Here is a 17635-nt window from a genome sequence, read left to right on the forward strand (position 1 = left end):
TTTGAAGTTACAAGTCAAGACTTAAAAGGTAAATCTTGAGACTACTGATTAAGTTAATAACTTTGACCATCCAGCCTATAATTCATTTTTTATGTGAGATGAACAATCAGTGCTTGCATTTCTTTAATTTCCAATCACTGAGATAAGTCAGTCTCCTTTTTGACTTGATACACAGGAGTTAGCTTCTGGGTGTTAAGTCGATAACGCTGCTGAACAAAATTATTATCTGTTTGTGGCCTCTGGAATTGCAGTGGACATGTCGAAATAACCACACAAGGCATTTTTAGAGTGAATCAAATGGATTTGCTCTTCATTACCTGCACAACCTTTTAAAAGCCCAAATCATGCGCTTGACACGTGATGATGTCATCATGCATTGATGTCACATGGCCGGTTCGATGCTTTCTGGGAGTTGTAGTGCCACCATAGCGCTGCTACACAATCCCTCCCCAAGAACTGGCAGAAAGGTTTGTCTATCTTTTAGGTAGTCGACCTCTGCGATGGACTATTGGCTGTTGCAGTGGGGAAGACTTGCCCACATGAGCTGGTTTAAGCCTGTCAATAGTGAAAGACCGTGGCTTCCCTCCAATGTCAACCTAGTTTGTCTGAGTATCCATTAAGGTTCTTCATAGGGCGTCTGCAAAAGTTTACTAAGTGTCCCCCTATGGATGAAGACTCATGCATAGTTTTTGAGGACTTCAGGCACAAAGGAAGAGTGTTCTCCATGATGGTAGTATAGGGGTCAATTTTCCTATGGTCTCCCTTAGCCTGCTCAACAGTTCCTTAGAATCATCACTGCAATTGGAATGGTAGGGGACAAACTCCCCTGGAACCAACAATAGTGCGCCTCACACGAGCTCTGCAGATAAAGCTTGGAGATCCTCCTTTGGAGTTGTTCTAATGTTCAGTAATACAAAGGGCAGCTTATCAGCCCAGTTCGGGCCTCTAACCGAGCCATCAAGGCTGACTTGACATGTTGATTAAATCTTTCCACTATTCCACTGCCTGGGGATGATAGGCGTTTGTATGATGAATTGTTGTACCGAGCAAGCAAGACAAGGCCGTCTACAGCAAGGAAGTAAGTTGTGGTCCTCGATCTGAAGTAACATGCACTGGAAAACCAAAACAAGACACCCAAGAACTGAGGAACGCCAAGCACAAGTGTCTGCAGTAGCATCTACCATAGGCACAGCCTCGAGCCACTGCATAAACCTGTCTGTTACTGTAAAAAGATAACGGTATCCCTTGAAACAGGAAGCAGACCAACAATGTCCACATGGACATGAGCAAAAAGCTGAGTAACTGCTGGGAAGGACTGCAGTGGTGCCTTAGTATGCCGCTGAATGTTTGCTTTTTGACAGGCAATTCAAGACCTCGCCATTTGTGTAACATCTTTTTTAAGGCTGTGACACATGAACCTGTCAGAAACCATATGGACAGTTGATCTAATTGATGGATGTGAGAAACCATGCACAGAGTCAAATTCTTGACATTTCCATGATGCTGGGCATGGGTGTCCCGTTGATCTATCACAGAGGAGTAGTTGTCATTAACTCCAAACTGGACATCTTTCAATTGCGTTCCTCTCATGGTCATGTTCTTGGGCCGTGGCCAAAGCTGTTTAGTCAATACCTTGATCTACAGATGAAACCTCGAGTGGAGCAGAGCGGAAAAGTGCTACATTGTCTTTTCTGGAAATATGTAGTATTTTTGTCGAAAATTCGGAAATGAATGGTAATTGCCGTTGTTGCACTGACCAGGATTCTGTGACCTTGGAGAACACAAATGTTAAGGGCTTGTGGTCAGTGTACATAGTAAAATCTCTGCCCTCCAACAAATAACAGAAGTGTCAAATGGACAAGTAAATGGCCAAAAGCTCCTTATCAAAAGCACTGTATTTCTTCTCTGCTTCACGAAGGTGACGGCTGAAGAATGCTAACGTTTTCCATTACCCATTGACATATTGATGAAGTGCACCTCCTACGGCCATACTGGAAGCGTCTGTAGAAAGGACAGTGGCTGCATTTAAAACTGGGTAGCTGAGCACAGTGGCATGAGTCAACAATTCTTTCATCTTCAAGAAGGCAGTGTTTCCCTCTTCAGTCCAATGGATGGTTCTGGCATTTCTGGACAGTAAATTGAAAAGAGGCTTTATGATATGAGCTGCTCCCAGAAGAAACCGACGGTAAAAATTTACCATTCCCAAGAATTTCTGCAGGCTTCTCGCCAACTGCTGAAGCCCTGACTGGTGGTTGGACTGGGCATTTCCTGCAAACGAGCAGGGTGGAAGGCACTTGCGGGCATTTACTCCCCAATGCCTGTGGTAATAATACCAAAATGAGGTGTCCACAGGCTGCTTGCTTGTCTTGGGGCATTGCCTGCTTGTAGAGAGTGATGTGGAAAGAGCACTAGAATGTGACACGAGTGAATATCGGAGGGGTTGGTTGCGCAGACTTGTCTTTCCTTGCTGTGCTTTTTATCCAGCCAGAGAATGTCTGCCTCTGCCACTACAGCCTGTAGGTCTTCAAGTGAACACTTGGATAACAAGAGCCTGATATCATCTGGCATTCATGCTAACAAGAGCTGCTCGAATAACATATTGGGACTTTTGCCAGCTGCCAGGAACAGTATTTCATCCATTCGTTCTGAAGGGGCACAGTCTCCCAACTCATCGAGATGTAGTAGCTTGGCTACTCTTCCCTCTTGGGACATAAATATACCAGTAATAAAAGTGCTTTTAAAGTGTCATACTTGCTGGTACATGGTGGATCCCATAGGAAGGCCCTGACCCTCTTAGTGACAGCCCGGTTCAGGACACTGACAAGATGGTAATAACGAATGATATCCAATTCAACTTTGCAAAGGTGAAATTGTGCTTCAGCCTGTTGGAACCATAGTTCAGGCTCAGCTGGCCAGAAAGGTGGTAGCTTCACAGCAACGACTGCAGAGTCCATTTTTGTCTAAAAGTACATTTTTGGACTTGTCGGGGTCACCAATTGTGGCCACTGGAATTGCAGTGGACACAACGAAATAACCACACCATGCATTTTTAGAGTGAATCAAATGGATTTACTCTTCATTACCAGCACAACCTTTGAAAAGCCCAAATCACGTGCTGACGTCATCGCACTGATGTCACGTGGCCGGTTTGATGCCTTCTAGGAGTTGTAGTGTCACCATAACGGCGCTACAGGTTCATTTTCAATCTTTGGTTCTGACTGAAGCTCATCGCAAGACACTGCATTCTTTATCTTATGGACTGGTGTAGCCACAATTTTCAAACTTCTGATCCTTTGTAGTTAAACTTATATTGAAATCTTGCACTGGAGAGGGTAAAGTAGCAATGTAGAAAGAAAATAAAAGTCATGATTAACCCAGACAGACTAAGCTGAATTTATCAACCAGTGATCTGTGCATTTGTTATAGGTGGTCCATGGCAATGCGAGAAAAGCAAATATTACTGTTATGATAAACAAGTAATATGTAAAAGAATGTGGCAAATTTGACAAAGAATGTCTTAACAAATTCCTTCTGAATCAAAACAAAAATCTGTTAGTGGGCTGGGAAGAGGCTCAAACTTGCCTTCATTCTCCCACCTCCTCCAGCCCAGGTGATCCTTTGATTTGTTACAGGTTGTTCACGAGACATAAAAGAGTACTTTTGGTGGCCCTTCTAGTGGGTGCCGAACCATTTTTTTTTTTGCTTAGTCCCACTGACCTGCACCAAGTCCATCGCCCTCCATACTTCTCCCATCCATGTACCTGTCAAAATAAGAAGGCCAGCATTTTACACATTATGGCAGAGAAGGTGTCACTGATGCCATTAAATAACTGAAGCATAATCTCTCCACTTTTGCCATTGAATTTTCATTAAACACAAGTAACTTTGAACTGAGGAATACCACTAAAATCACAAAAACAAAGTGTTTCTGTTACTCGTCAAAAAAGCTAATCTCTTTTTGTCAATTTTCTCAGAAACTTGACAATCTACTCCACAACTTATTACTACATATGACTTAACTTTTTTTCCCAAAGAGCCTCACAGAAATATCTCGGGATTTTGACTTGTGGGAATTCACTAAATGCTTTATTTCCCATGTAGTTAGAATGACAAAAACTAAGTGTTTAATATTCTATAACTCAAAAATTGTCTACTAACTTCCAAATAAAGACTGTTTCTCTTTTCACAAATTATGCATGACCTGCTAAGTGTTTCCAGCAGTTTATGTATTTATTACATTCGTTAGCAGCTGACTGATATCTCACTGCTCTGATTGTTGCTATATGAAAATTTAAACATTTAAAATTAAACATTGGTGAGCACAGTTTAGTTCAGTGATTAGCGCACCAGCAACCCGGATTCAAATCCAGTGCTATCTGTAAGGAGTTTGTGCATTCTCCCTGTATCTGCGGGGTTTGTTCTGGACGCTCTAGTTTCCTCCCATCCTCCAAAAACATGGGGTTTGTAGGTTCATTGTTCATATGGGTGTATTTGGCTAGTGTGTGATACCATGCTGTATTTCTACATTTAAAAAATATTAACAACAATGGAGTGTGATATGCTAAAGGGACAGTAGCAAAGTGGTTAATTTATTGGAGAATCAATCTAGATAGTTGAACTGATGATCTCAGGGAAGATACATCATCAGAGTTTTGAGGAAACCTTTCAAAATATACTGAAGAGACAGATACCATTAAGAAAGGTGGTCAATTCATTCAAACTTTCAGATACATTATCAAGATGGATAACAAATCAGAAAATTGGATACGATGGGATATATAGCAATGGATAAGTGCAAGTTAAGTCAAGAAGTAAATAAAGATGAAATTAAAATTATACATTTGTGCAAGACAAATTTTGATGGCATTAGACAGGAAATTGTTAAGATTGATGGTCAGAGACTGCAGGTAAAAGGATGTCTTGCAAGTGGGAGGCTTTTAAAAGAGATGTAGAAAGAGTTCAGGAACACCATATTCCTGTGAGAGTGAAGATGAAGCTGGCAAGATTTGGGAACCAGAGATATTGAGGCTTTGGGTCAAGAAAAATATGGAAGCATGTGTCAGTTATAGACAGGTGGATCAAGTGTTAAGATTTAATTTTTATTTTCTGGGATAAGGGTGGGTTAGCTGAGTGAACAAATATTCGGTAAATTGAGTATAACGTGAAAGAGTCCATCATGGCATGAAAAATAAGGAAATGGAAGCATGTTATTCCAAGTTATGCAAAATTGCAAAGCTCCACAGCATATCTTCATGAATGATTTGGAAAAGGCCAATATGGAGATACCTCAAGTAGCAAGGAAGGCTAACAAAATGTTAGCATTTGTTGCAAAGAAAATTGAATGGCAAAAGTGGAGAGATTATGCTTCAGTTATTTAATGGCATCAGTGACACCTTCTCTGCCATAATGTGTAAAATGCTGGCCTTCTTATTTTGACAGGTACATGGATGGGAGAAGTACGGAGGGCTATGGACTTGGTGCAGGTCAGTGGGACTAAGCAAAAAAAAAATGGTTCGGCACAGACTAGAAGGGCCAAAGAGGCCTCTTTCTGTTCTATAGTGTTGCATGGTTCTAAAGAATGATATGATCTTGGAAGCTGTTCAGAGATTTCCTGGACTGATAACTGGAATGGGCAAGTTGTCATATGAGAAAAGATTGTACAAGTTGGCTTGCACCTGCAAGTGATTAAAACATAAAATGCAAGGTGGTTTCAAATCCTCAGCAGTATTGGGATGATGGACGAGATGAGGATGTTGGGGGAATCTAAAGTGAGGAATCACTTTGTTTAAAAAAAAGCTGAAAAAAAGGTGGATCACTTCCACAAAGGACAATGGAAGCAGAAACTGAATATTTTTAAAGCAAAGGCAGAAGGATTTGCGAGCAAGAAGGTGAAGAGTGGATGGGAATGCAGATATATGGTTGCATTCAGATTAGCCATGATGTGATTCAGCAGAGCAGGCTCGAAAGGCATACTTATGCTCTTGTTTACATAGTACATAATTGAATCTACAATAAATAAAATGTATTAGAAATAAGGAGCATGAAACTACCAAACTATTGTTAAAAAAAATTATTTGTGTGTGTTTCACATGCCATCCTTTTCCAATCTGTCCTTGCTGTGATTCCAGACCAGTATGTTTGACCCTTGAAATGGCTTTTAAGATGAACAATAAATGCAAGTTCATCTGATGCTGTGAATCAATAAAAGAAAATATATGAAAGAACATGTGGATCTGCAGGCATGTGCTCAGTGTAAAGTATTGCTTGGGAATGATCAGATGCAGTGGAAAATATGGAAACTTTCAGAAGGAGAAACAAGGCTCAGTCTACATTCACCCAGGACATTAAGGATATTTTTTTCTACTTGAATATCCAGTATATGTTTGGGTCAGTTTTGCAACAGGAGGGCCCATAGCCAGGTACATTTTGCAGGAGATGTATTGGTAGCTCTCTACAAGGAGCAACATGCACAGTACAGAGCTAAGTAATAGGATGTCAGATAATACCAAATGAGGTGCACCTGACAGGAAGGGGCATGCAAGTCCATTGAAAGGAATGGCATCTCCTGAAACATGGCACAATGTTTCATGATCACAATATGTATGTACAAGAACTCAACATTCCACATTTCCTATTGAGATGTGCTGCCTTAGGATCCAACACTATAACCACCTGGGTTCTACTCACATTTTCCCCATTGACAGACAGCTTTGAACTCAGATGGCATCCTTTTCCTCTGAGCATCCAGGCATTGTGAAGACATCGCAAAGGGCCAAAGGGTAATCCAGATGAATTTGCTGAGCACCAGAGAACAAGGCTGATGTGAGTACCTTATGAGGTGCTTGGCATATCATTTGGCCTGTCCAACTGAATGCACAGAATAATCATTCTGGCTGCAATTTTGTCCTATCTACCTGTACTTCCACAGAAACTTGCTTGCTGTTGTCTCTACTTATACAGCCTCTTCACTTTGGTTCCTATCCCCTGCAGGACCAAAGCCAGCATGATTTCTTTAAGGGAAAATTTCGCTTGACCAACTTATTGGAATGCTTTGAAGCAATGACAAGCGAGGTAGATAATGGAGATGTAGTGGATGTTGTGTATTTGGATATTCAGAAGGCCTTTGACAAGGTGCCACACATGAGGCTACTTAACAAGATAAGAGCCCATGATATAACAGGAATCATACCACATTGATTAGCAAGAAGCAGAAAGTTGGAATATAGAAATTATTCTGGTTGGCTGTCAGTTCTGGTGGTGTTCCACATGGCTGGTGTTGAGGCCACTTTTTAAATTTTGTATATTAATGATTTAGATTATGGAATGAAAGGCTTTGTGGCCAAGTTTGAAGATGATTATATGAAAGTAGATTGAGGAACAGTGTTAAGGGCCCAGAGGACCACAAAGCCCAGCAGCAATAGAAATTCACCAAGATAAATAGTTACTTAAATAAAAGTCATTTTTAATTTTTTTTAAACATCAAAACAGGATCAAACTTTAACTTATACTATTAACTTAACCTAACTTAACCCACTTCTAATTCTAAGCGCACATGTATGTAATGTGTATAAGTTCAGAAAAGTTATTTGATTCACAGTCCAATCTCACTTCTCCAAGTTCACCGCTATCAGGCAATTCCTATACTGTGCACAGAATTTAACATTTATGAATTTTCACCAAGATCTGGTGCTTAAAGGTAATTGGTTACTGCTCAGGAGGGTTCTTATTGGTTTCAGAGAGATTTTTGTTGCTCGTTGGACACACACAAACTGATTCCCTCCGATCAGCCACTTCAGTGTCTTGCCGAAGAAACTTGGCCCATCAGGGTTTTCCAAATGATAACCTCTTCTTCTGCAGCTCACCACAGAGTTCCTTTTGTTTTGCTTATTACAGGAGAAACACTCTAGCCAGCCATTTCCTCTTGTATGGACCAGAAAGACTTACAACAGGCTGAACTCAGAACTCACAACTTGTCTTCAATATGGGGTTTCAACAAGCTGCCAGCTTGCAATAACTGAAGAAACCAGTTCTCTTTCTCTCTCTTAGTGAAAGCCTCTTTTGTCTTTTGTCCATTCATTTGTTGCTTTCAAAACAATAATCCATTACTCCACAGCATGTGCAATTAATGCCTACTTGTGAAGTCTCTATAGGCATTCTTCAAAGTTTTTGCAAAGGCACTCGGAGCCTGGACTGCCTGGCTTGAGCAAAGCTCTGACATTTTTTATGAGATCTGTTTTGTGAAGTGTTTGTGTTTGTTTGTATCCTACACTAAAACCCCACAATCTATCTCCACCAAACACTTATTTATATACAATATAAAAAATGATATAATCCATGATATAGTGTTGAAGAGACAGGGAGGCTCCAGAAGGACTTAGAGAGATTAGGAGAATGGAAAAATGAAATATATTGTTGGAAAGCGTATGGTCATGCACTTTTGTAGAAAAAATAAATGGGCATTTTCTAAATGAGGAGAAAATTGAAGACACCCAGATGCAGAGGGATCTGGAAGTCCTTGTGCAATATAGCCTAAAGATAAACTTGCAGGTTGAATTGGTGGTAAAGAAGGCAAATGCAATGCTGGCATTCATTTGAAGAGAAATACAATATAAGTACAGGGATGTGATGTTGAGGCACAGGTGAGAATTCTCATATTGTGAACAGTTTTGGTATCCTCATTTAAGAAAAGATGTGCTGACATTGGAGAGGGTTTAGAGGAGGATGATGCAGGCAATGAAAGGGTTATATGAGAAGCAGTTGACAGCTCTTGATGGGGCAATCTCATTGAAACATTTTGAATGTTGAAAAACCTGGGCAGAGTAGATGCAGAAAGATTGTTTCCCATGGTGGGAGAGTCTAGGACAAGAGGGAACTATTTCAGGATTTAAGGCCATCCACTCAGAACAGGATGTGGGGGATTTTTTTTTAGCCAGAGGGTGGTAAATCTGTGGAATTTGTTGCCACAGGTGATTGTGGAGGCCAAGTCACTGGATGTATTTAAGGCAGAGATTGATAGGTTCTTGATTAGCCAGGGCAGAGGGGTTGTGATAAAATGGATTAGTTCATGATTAAATGGTGGGGCCAACTCAATGGGCTGTATAGGCTATTTTTACTCTGATGTCTTATAGTCTGATTGTGGTGAATGTCTGCCAAGCTGCCTGTCTCCCCTCTGGCGAGCCTTGCTGTACTAACATTGGCTGTGCATTATCTCTACTGTTAAGGACACTCCCCTTGGGTATAACTGTGTATGCACCTGTTGTCTTTCATTATTGTACCATGAGTTTCTGCTAATAAAAGCCATGATTATTGTTTGACCACATCGTCTTTGTCTACTTCATCAATTGGCACTTCACTGATAATCATACAAATCTCTCCTATCCACCTCGTAGGAGGTCATATTAAGTCAGAAAGGTATCACTCCTGGGAGTTGAAATGTTGCCATTGTCAACATTTCAATGGCACAGTAACAAATGAACCAAGTTTCTACTGTCAAGGAGGCACATATTGAGATTATTCAAAATCTTAAAATCCTTGAAGTTTCAGAACCGGCCCTTCAAGCTCTGCTAACTATGAACTACCAGAAGGTTAATTATTGTGAACAGATTGTTGTTCTGTGGCAGTAGAGAATTGCCACTCAACCTCATCAGAGATATTAGGGAGTTGGTGGAGTATGAAAGGTGTCATGAGACTCGAGCAATCTGGCTATGGGGGGTGGCATTATCTTCCTCATCTCTTTTAAATATTTTATTTATAGTTTTCCAGATTTGAACTCAACCGTTTACAACTTTGCCCTCAACAGTACTAACAAATCTGTGTCAGTTACCACTTATCCTTATCCAAACCATGTCTTTTAAATGATCCCACTGTTTGATATCATCCTGATAGAGAATATTCTCTTTATTCATAGGTATAGTCTGCTGAATACATACACTTGGAAGATTGCTATTCAATCCAGCAATCTGTAAACCTGAAACTATATTAGTTTCAATGTTTCTTTCATCATTCATTGTCTTCAACAGATTTGTGATCTTTTACCATGAAGATTAAATTTGTTCATCAATTCAACAGTACAAAATGATGCGGTACTTCCTGGATAAAGAAATGTATAATCCTTCAGAATGAAGCTTCCTTTTTTAGCTTTAACCTGTACAGGAACTATTGAGAGAGCCTTGTCACTGGCCCCAGTAAGACTGTTTGTCTGAGCCGAAGCTGAGGCATTCTCTTTGACTGTGTCTTTAGCCTTGGATTCAGATTGTTTGATTTCCTTCTCAACTTTAATTCATTGAGTATGCAATAACTTGGAATGCTTTAAACGGCATTTATCACAACTGAATCACTTATTACAAGTTTTGCTGATAGGTCCTTTACACAAGCAAACAAAACCTATTCTATTCTCCTTTAAAAAGGTTGATTTTTCATCATACAACTTTTTCTCCAATTGTGAACATTTTTCTAAAGCATGCTATCTTTGCAATGCAACAGCTTTCCTGTGCACTATCTCTATCTTCTTTTTCCATTGTTTCCCTTTTCTTTCTTGTGCTTGTATCTGACACAGCAGTAAAAAAGGTACTTCCCTTTGGTTTCTGTTGAGATGATGATTTAGACTTCTTTACATCTTTAGGAACTATTGATATCCTTAATATTTCCAAGTACTAGTATGGTGTGAACATGCACATGCCATTCCAAAAATTGGACAACATCCTCAAAGGTAGTGTTAACTTTGGTTCTCCATAAGTCCTTCAGCTTGTAAGGTAATTTGTTTATAATAATTGATAAATTAGCAAGCAAATTCAGCTCTTGCAAATGCACACTACTTCCCATTGTGTAACTATACCCTCTCAGAAAGAGTCCGTATGCTTATAAAGCCTTTGCGCCTTCTGATTTTATTGCTGACCAAAAAAGAATCTTGTCTATACAGGCCCTTGTGATTTTATGTTCATCACCATAATGTTGATGCAATAATTCTTTTTCCCTTTTAAAATCTTGGTCTGGATCCATATATTGGCAACTTTTGACTAGTTCCCTCAACTGTCCTCCAATATACTGTTCCAGGAAATACAGACAAGGTAATACAGACAATCTTTTGCATTTTTAATATTACTTTAAAGTGATCTTCAAAGGATTTCATGAACATCAGTTTGTGCAATTCGCATCCATCTTCTCCCTCTTTCTCCTGCACTCTCAGAGAATTAAAATTGTGACATTCATTTTTGATTACTATAACCTCAGTTTCCATATCCTCTTTTTCTCTTTTTTTTGTAACACTGGAGTACGTTACACTCTAAGTTTTCTCCATTTATCATTTCATGTTTACTTTTTGTCTTCCATTTTCATAAGCCTGATAATGACACATGGTTGTGCCAGAATACCGTTACTATTTACAGCAGATTCTTACATTGCCATAATTTATTCCCCGTTTTTACTATTGCTGTTCTTACCCCCCACCCACCAGGATCAGTAATTCTTTGGCGAATTGCCGAGCCTTTCCTAGCTCAGATAAAAACTTTCTGTTCCCACCCCCCAGGGTGGCTGGAGACCTCAGCACACATTCATAACCTTTTTGTTTTACCAGCCTTTTGACTGGTTCAAACTCTTTACTTGATTTCAAAAGTGCTGAGCATATATCAAGGTAAAAAAGGACTTTACCTCCCCTCCCCAATCTCCATTGGGCTCCCGCTCCTTTCTGTGCTGATTGCTGCAGCCCTTAAAATTTTCTCTCTGTCTTGGTAACACAACAAATTTCCAAGACTGAGCGGGGTCTCTGCCCAGGGTTTTGTTTTGGAAGGGTGGGGGGCGGCAATGAGTGTGCCCTCTCTTTTTCTATCTTTTTGCCCAGCACGTCCCTTCCCAACATTTCAGAGATCCAGCTCTGGAAAAAATCTACTGGGTTTCTCCCCTCAATGCCCTCTTTTAATCCCACTATCTTTATATAAGTTTATGGCTGAAGTTCTCCAGGGTATCTAGCTTAGACCAGATACGCTCCCTCTCCCTCATCAGGACATCAATTTTTTCTCCATTTTATTTATTGTATCTTCATTAGCCCCAACTCTGCACTCAGCCTCATTCATTCTCCCCATTAGGACAGAGAGGCTATCTTGCACTTTAACTTTTCTCCCATAGACTGGGCCCTATTATCAACTGCTTTAAATAATCTGTATTCCTTTTTTTTTTCAAACTTTATAACTTTATTTAAAAGATAACAGAAACATAGCATACAATATAAAAATAGTCATTAATACCCATCCCCCCTCCTACCCTTACAGCCAGCTCCAGTAATTTTTTTGATAACAACTCATACTTTCAATTCATTATGTCCACGAGCTATATTAATCTCAGAATCATCTTTCCAGGTACTAGCAACACATATATGCGCTACTGATAATAGCAAACGTACAAAAGCAATTTGAATTCTATCCAATCCCATTCCTCTTAACGAATATAAATTTCCCAACAAGAAAATTGTTGGATCTAACGGTAGTATAAAATTATATAATTTCTCCAAAACTACTTTAATTCCTTACCAAAATGATTGAACTTTAACACAATTCCATACAGCATGTAAAAAAGTTCCAATACATGAACCACATCTAAAACAAGAATCCAAATGACTAAACCCATATTTTTTTTTAACTTTTTCGGGGTCAAATATAATTGATGTAAAAAATTATAATTAACCATTCCATATCACACATTAGTCAATTTAATTACATTGTCTTGACACATTCGCCCAATCTTCTTCAGGAAAAATAAATACTAAATCACACTCCCATTTAAGTTTAGATTTCTCCCAATCTGGTTTATGCACACTATCACAAATTATACATAACTGAAATATAACCCTTTTTCGGTATAGAGGAAATCAAAGATTCAAATCTCAACAAATCATCTTTTATCAAAGCCCTAAGTTGATAATACACAAAGAATTTACAGGTATATCAAATCTTTCTCTCAAATGATTAAAAGAAAGAAATTGCCCCTTTACAAAACAATCTTGTATTGTCTTTATACCCTTAGAATCCCAAATCTTCAAATGATTGTTAAACATTGAAAAAGGTATAAGCTGATTATTATACAATGGAATTAAAATAGATAATTTATCTTTCGACCGTGACACCCTATTTTTTTTAACCAAATCTTTAATAAATGCTTCAATATTGGCATATCATATTGCTGTAACAAATTTGAGTTTCAACAAAATATAAATTCATGTATTTAAATCCTAGAAATATATGCCATCTCCACTTTCACCCAGCTAGGAGGCTGATCTAAATCCATCAATCTACTAATGAACTTCAACTGGGACGCTTCATAATAATTTTGAAAATGTGGTAGTTGTAATCCGCCCAATGTATTCTTCCATGTAAGTCTATGCAACGCCATTCGAGCTAATCTACCTTTCCATAAAAACTCTCGCTCTGCTTTATTCAGATATTGAAAAAAAATCCTTAGAAAGTAAACAAGGTAGTGACTGAAATAAATATTGAATTCGAGGAAAAATATTCATTTTAATACAGTTAACTTGACCAATCAAAGTTAATGGAAGATCTTTCCACTTAATCAAATCTGCTGTAATCCGTCTTAATATAGGTACATAATTTAAATGATATAATTATTGATAATTTGTATCCATAAACACACCTAAATATTTAATTTTACTTGTCCACCTTAATTTTATACTTGTTTTAAATTCAGAATAATCTCCTACTCCAATTGGTAAAATTTCACTTTTATCTCAATTAACTTTATATCCTGATAATTAATAGTCTGTCTTCCTTGAGGCCAAATGCTTCCATCACATCCTGCAGAGGGTGCTCTGATTCCCGCCCCCACCCCCGCCTACTCTGTATCCTAGGTGAGTCTCTTCCATGCCTCCTGGCCTCACAGAGTTTCCCTCGACTACTGTGGCTTCTGCCCCTGTTGCTGCCATCATCCTCACCCTCCTCAACCTTGTCATCGTCCAACCAAATGCTGTGGACCTCTGGGCTTACTGAGCCCCGACTAGGCTCTTCAGCCTCGCAACCACCGCATTCAGCCTTTGTGGTTTGGGAGCCGCGAACTCTCCTGGCCCATTGGTCCTGCTCCTCCACCTCACGCTCTGCAATTTGAACTCTCCCAATTAGGTGGTTCCACTGTGGGAAGAGGGTCCTAAGGCTATTCCCCTCCCCAGAACTTTTTACCGGGCTCTTGCCAATCCGTGGACAATGTGAGGTAACGCTGCTTCCTTGGTTGTGGGTCTACTGTCGGGCGGGTTGCTTCAGCTGGGCGGTGACATCACTGGCGGGCCTCAAGGCGGCCTCACCATTTTCATCACCATGAGCCACTTCAACTTGTTCTGGAGATTTCGATGTTGACTCCTTGCCATTTCTGTTTGTTGATTTAGTTTTCTTTGTCGTTGTAGCTGGTCCTGGTACTTTCCCACACCACTTGTAAGTATTTTGATTATCCTTAAAATCTTTTGTTATAGTTTATCTTCTTATTGATCTGGGAACTCCGGTGTCTTGCTTCTGCTCACTCCCCCTGCATCACATGACCCCCCCACCTTCCTCATCACAATGACCTGTTCTCATTCAGATTTCAATCTCAAATTTCTGTATATCAGGCAGTGAAAACAAAGAAATGCTGGAGGAACTCAGCAAGTCTCATAGACTTTAAGACCAATGGATATAAAACTGATGTTTTGGGCTTGAGTCCTTTTTCAAAGTATGAGTAAAAAGCAGGTATGTGCCTGAATTAAGAGGGTGGGAAGAAGGAAAGAAAGGGCAGGAGGAGGAGCACAAAGAAACAGGCAAAAGGTGATAATTGGACATGGATAGGAGAAAAAAAAGGTGAGAATTGATAGAGGGATAGAGTTGCTCTCTGAATGCAGATTTGGAGGAAAGGAGACAGAGAAAAGAAAGAGAGAGACCTAGAGGAAAGGAGAAATAATGTAAACTGGAAGTCGATTCACAGAGCCACCCCTCCCCCTATATCCCCTTATCAATTCTTACCTTTCTTCTCCTGTCCTATCCATGTCCAATTATCACCTTTTGTCCCTTGGTCTGTGCACCACCCTTTGCCCTTTCTTTCCTTCTCCCCATTCTTTAATTAATATGCCTGCCTACTATTTACTCATACCTTGAAGAAGAGCTCAGGGTTCCAAAATGTTCGTTGGATACTTTGCCTCCTTTGGACATTTTAAGATCTGCTGTGTTCATCCAACATTTCTGTGTTTTCATAATAATCACAACGTCTGTTGACTTTCATGTTTCACTCTCTCAGGCAATAGCCTCTTCAGTGTTCCATGGCCAGCATTTCCAGGCTGCAGTGACTTCTGCCAAAGTCAGCCCTTCTAGACAGGAGCTTGTTGTGGATGTCCCACATTGATGTCAGCTTCGCCTATTCTGGTAAGGGGACTGCCGTTTCAATGCAAGGAGTTGTGGATAAGACTTGAAATCTATATCCTGGACAAAAACAGCTCAAAAATATGAAAGGTGTATTCACAGTGATGGGGTTAATCTACAGACTTCCCAATAGCCATCAAGAGATAGAGGAACAGAGATGTTTACAGATCATGGGAAGATATAAAAGCAACAGGATTGTTGTAATTGATGATTTTAACTACCCCAGTATTGAGGGCACTTCCTTAGTACCAGAGGTTCAGATGGGCAGAATTTGTTCAGTGCATCCAGGGGGGGTTTCTTGAAACAGTATGTAGATAGTATGTAGAAGTGGCCATATTTAGACAAGAGCAAAGGGGACTTAATTGGCAGCAGGTGTTGTCAGACAAGTGCACATATAATGTGGATGAGTTGTTCAAGGACCAGCTGATCAGAGTCCAAGCCCAGCATGTTCCAGTATAGGAAGAACAGAGATGACAAAATAAGAGAACTTTGGATGGAGTAGTGGCTGGTAGGAGAATACTAGCCCTCTCCAGAAAAGAATAAAAAAGTGAAGAAAAAGCAAAGCCCCAGATATACAAAACACAACAAATAAAAGATAAAGGTGTGGAGAAAATGGCACCTAAGAAAGGAAAACCAAAAATAATGGGAAACAAAGAAGGAAAGATGCCGGAAAGAGAAAGGTGAAGGCCTTACCTGCACGAAAAAGCAGGGACCTGCCTTGGAAAGAGGAGCCCTCTCCCCGAGGTTAGTGGAGACCCCGCAGGGTCGTGACCTACTGTCCGTGGGACTGCAAAAATGGCTCACTGAACCAAACAGAGGTGCGCAACGAATCGCGCATGTGTGATGCGCACGACAGGGAGAACACCGATGGGGGTGGGGGGGGGGGAACCAGCTGTGGAGTGAAACTCCACGAACAGCTGAGAGATGTCCAACAGCAGGGCTCACAGCTAAAGAAAGCAAGATAAAGAAAGCAAAGGGAAAGGGAGGGGTGAGAAAGTAAAACGGAAGCAGGAGACCCAACAGATAACCAGCCCAGAAGAAGAGGACAAACATCAAGAAACAATGAAAAAAAAATACCCAATGAACTGAGACAAGCAGCTCAAAAAGAAAGTCAGAAGAGACACAGATACAAGGAAGAGAAATAGAAGACACAAACCCAAGAGCAGACACAGAAGAAGAAGAAGAAGAAGAAGAAGAACACCAAGCTCTGCACAGAGGAATAAGAGGCAAAATGAATGGACAGTACATAGATAAAAAAAAATTTCAAGAATAAATGAAAGCATTAAAAGAATGGTTGACACTAGAATTTAGTGAAATGAAAAGAAAAATGAAAAGTACAGAAGAAAGAGTGAGTAGAATAGAGCTGGTCATAACAGATGTAGGGAAAGGATTAGAAAATGTGGAAGAATGTGTAATGGCGGTAGAAATGGAAGTGAACGACTTAAAAAGAAAATTGGAAGAAAGTGACAAAAAAGTTAAAGAAACACAGGAATTGTTAGCTCAGGAAGATGGATATAATGGAAAACTATAGTAGGCGAAACAATATAAAGATAGTGGACCTTAAGGAAGATGAAGAAGGCAAAGATAAGAAAGAATTTATAAAAGAATGGATCCCGAAAGTCCTGGGAATACCAGAAATGCAGGAAGGAATGGAAATAGGCACACAGAACATTAGCCCCGAAACCACAGTCACAACAAAAACCAAGATCTGTTTTAGTAAAATTTCTGAGATAAACGACAAGAGAAAATATATTGGAGAGGGCAATGATTAAAATTAGAGAAGACAAAAAACCACTGGAGTACAAAGGTCAAAAATTTTTTTCTACCCAGACATAAGTTTTGAGCTCCTAAAGAAGAGGAAGGAGTTTAACGCAGCAAAATCGATCCTATGGAAAAAAGACTATAAATTTATGTTAAGATATCCAGCGGTGCTTAAAATAGTTATCCCGGGGGAGCAAAGACTGTTCTCGGATCCAGAGAAAGCATGAGAATTTGCAGAACGCCTACAAGACAGAAGAGAGATGAAGAGATGTAACAAGAATAAAGAATGACAACAAACTACATATAAAGATGTAAAAATAATATATAAGTAAGAACTAAAGGAGGGAAGAAAAGGGAAGTAAGGGAAAAGGGGGAAAAAAGAGGAGGGGTTAAAAAAGAAAAAGAAAAGAAAAGGGTGGAGCTTTGTTGTAATGTGAAGATTAAAGTCTTCTGGAGAGGGTTGGGTGGGAGAGAATAACAGTCACTGCAAAATC

General features: G+C 39.8%; 1 protein-coding gene across 6 annotated transcripts in view; it reads left to right on the top strand.

The window, feature by feature from the left end:
• Positions 1 to 17635, top strand: part of rbms1a (RNA binding motif, single stranded interacting protein 1a) — a 309299-nt gene that overhangs the window by 79666 nt on the left and 211998 nt on the right. The window contains exon 1 of one of the 6 annotated variants that reach the window (XM_069935384.1): positions 15283 to 15383. The exons of the other annotated variants lie outside the window; for them this stretch is intronic. Coding sequence (XP_069791485.1) covers positions 15363 to 15383 — 21 coding nt within the window. The 5' untranslated portion in view covers positions 15283 to 15362. Of the gene's footprint in view, positions 1 to 15282; positions 15384 to 17635 lie in introns of those variants that run through there. 6 annotated transcript variants of the gene reach the window in all.

The sequence above is a fragment of the Narcine bancroftii genome, chromosome 4 (assembly GCF_036971445.1).
Source record: "Narcine bancroftii isolate sNarBan1 chromosome 4, sNarBan1.hap1, whole genome shotgun sequence".
NCBI lineage: Eukaryota > Metazoa > Chordata > Chondrichthyes > Torpediniformes > Narcinidae > Narcine > Narcine bancroftii.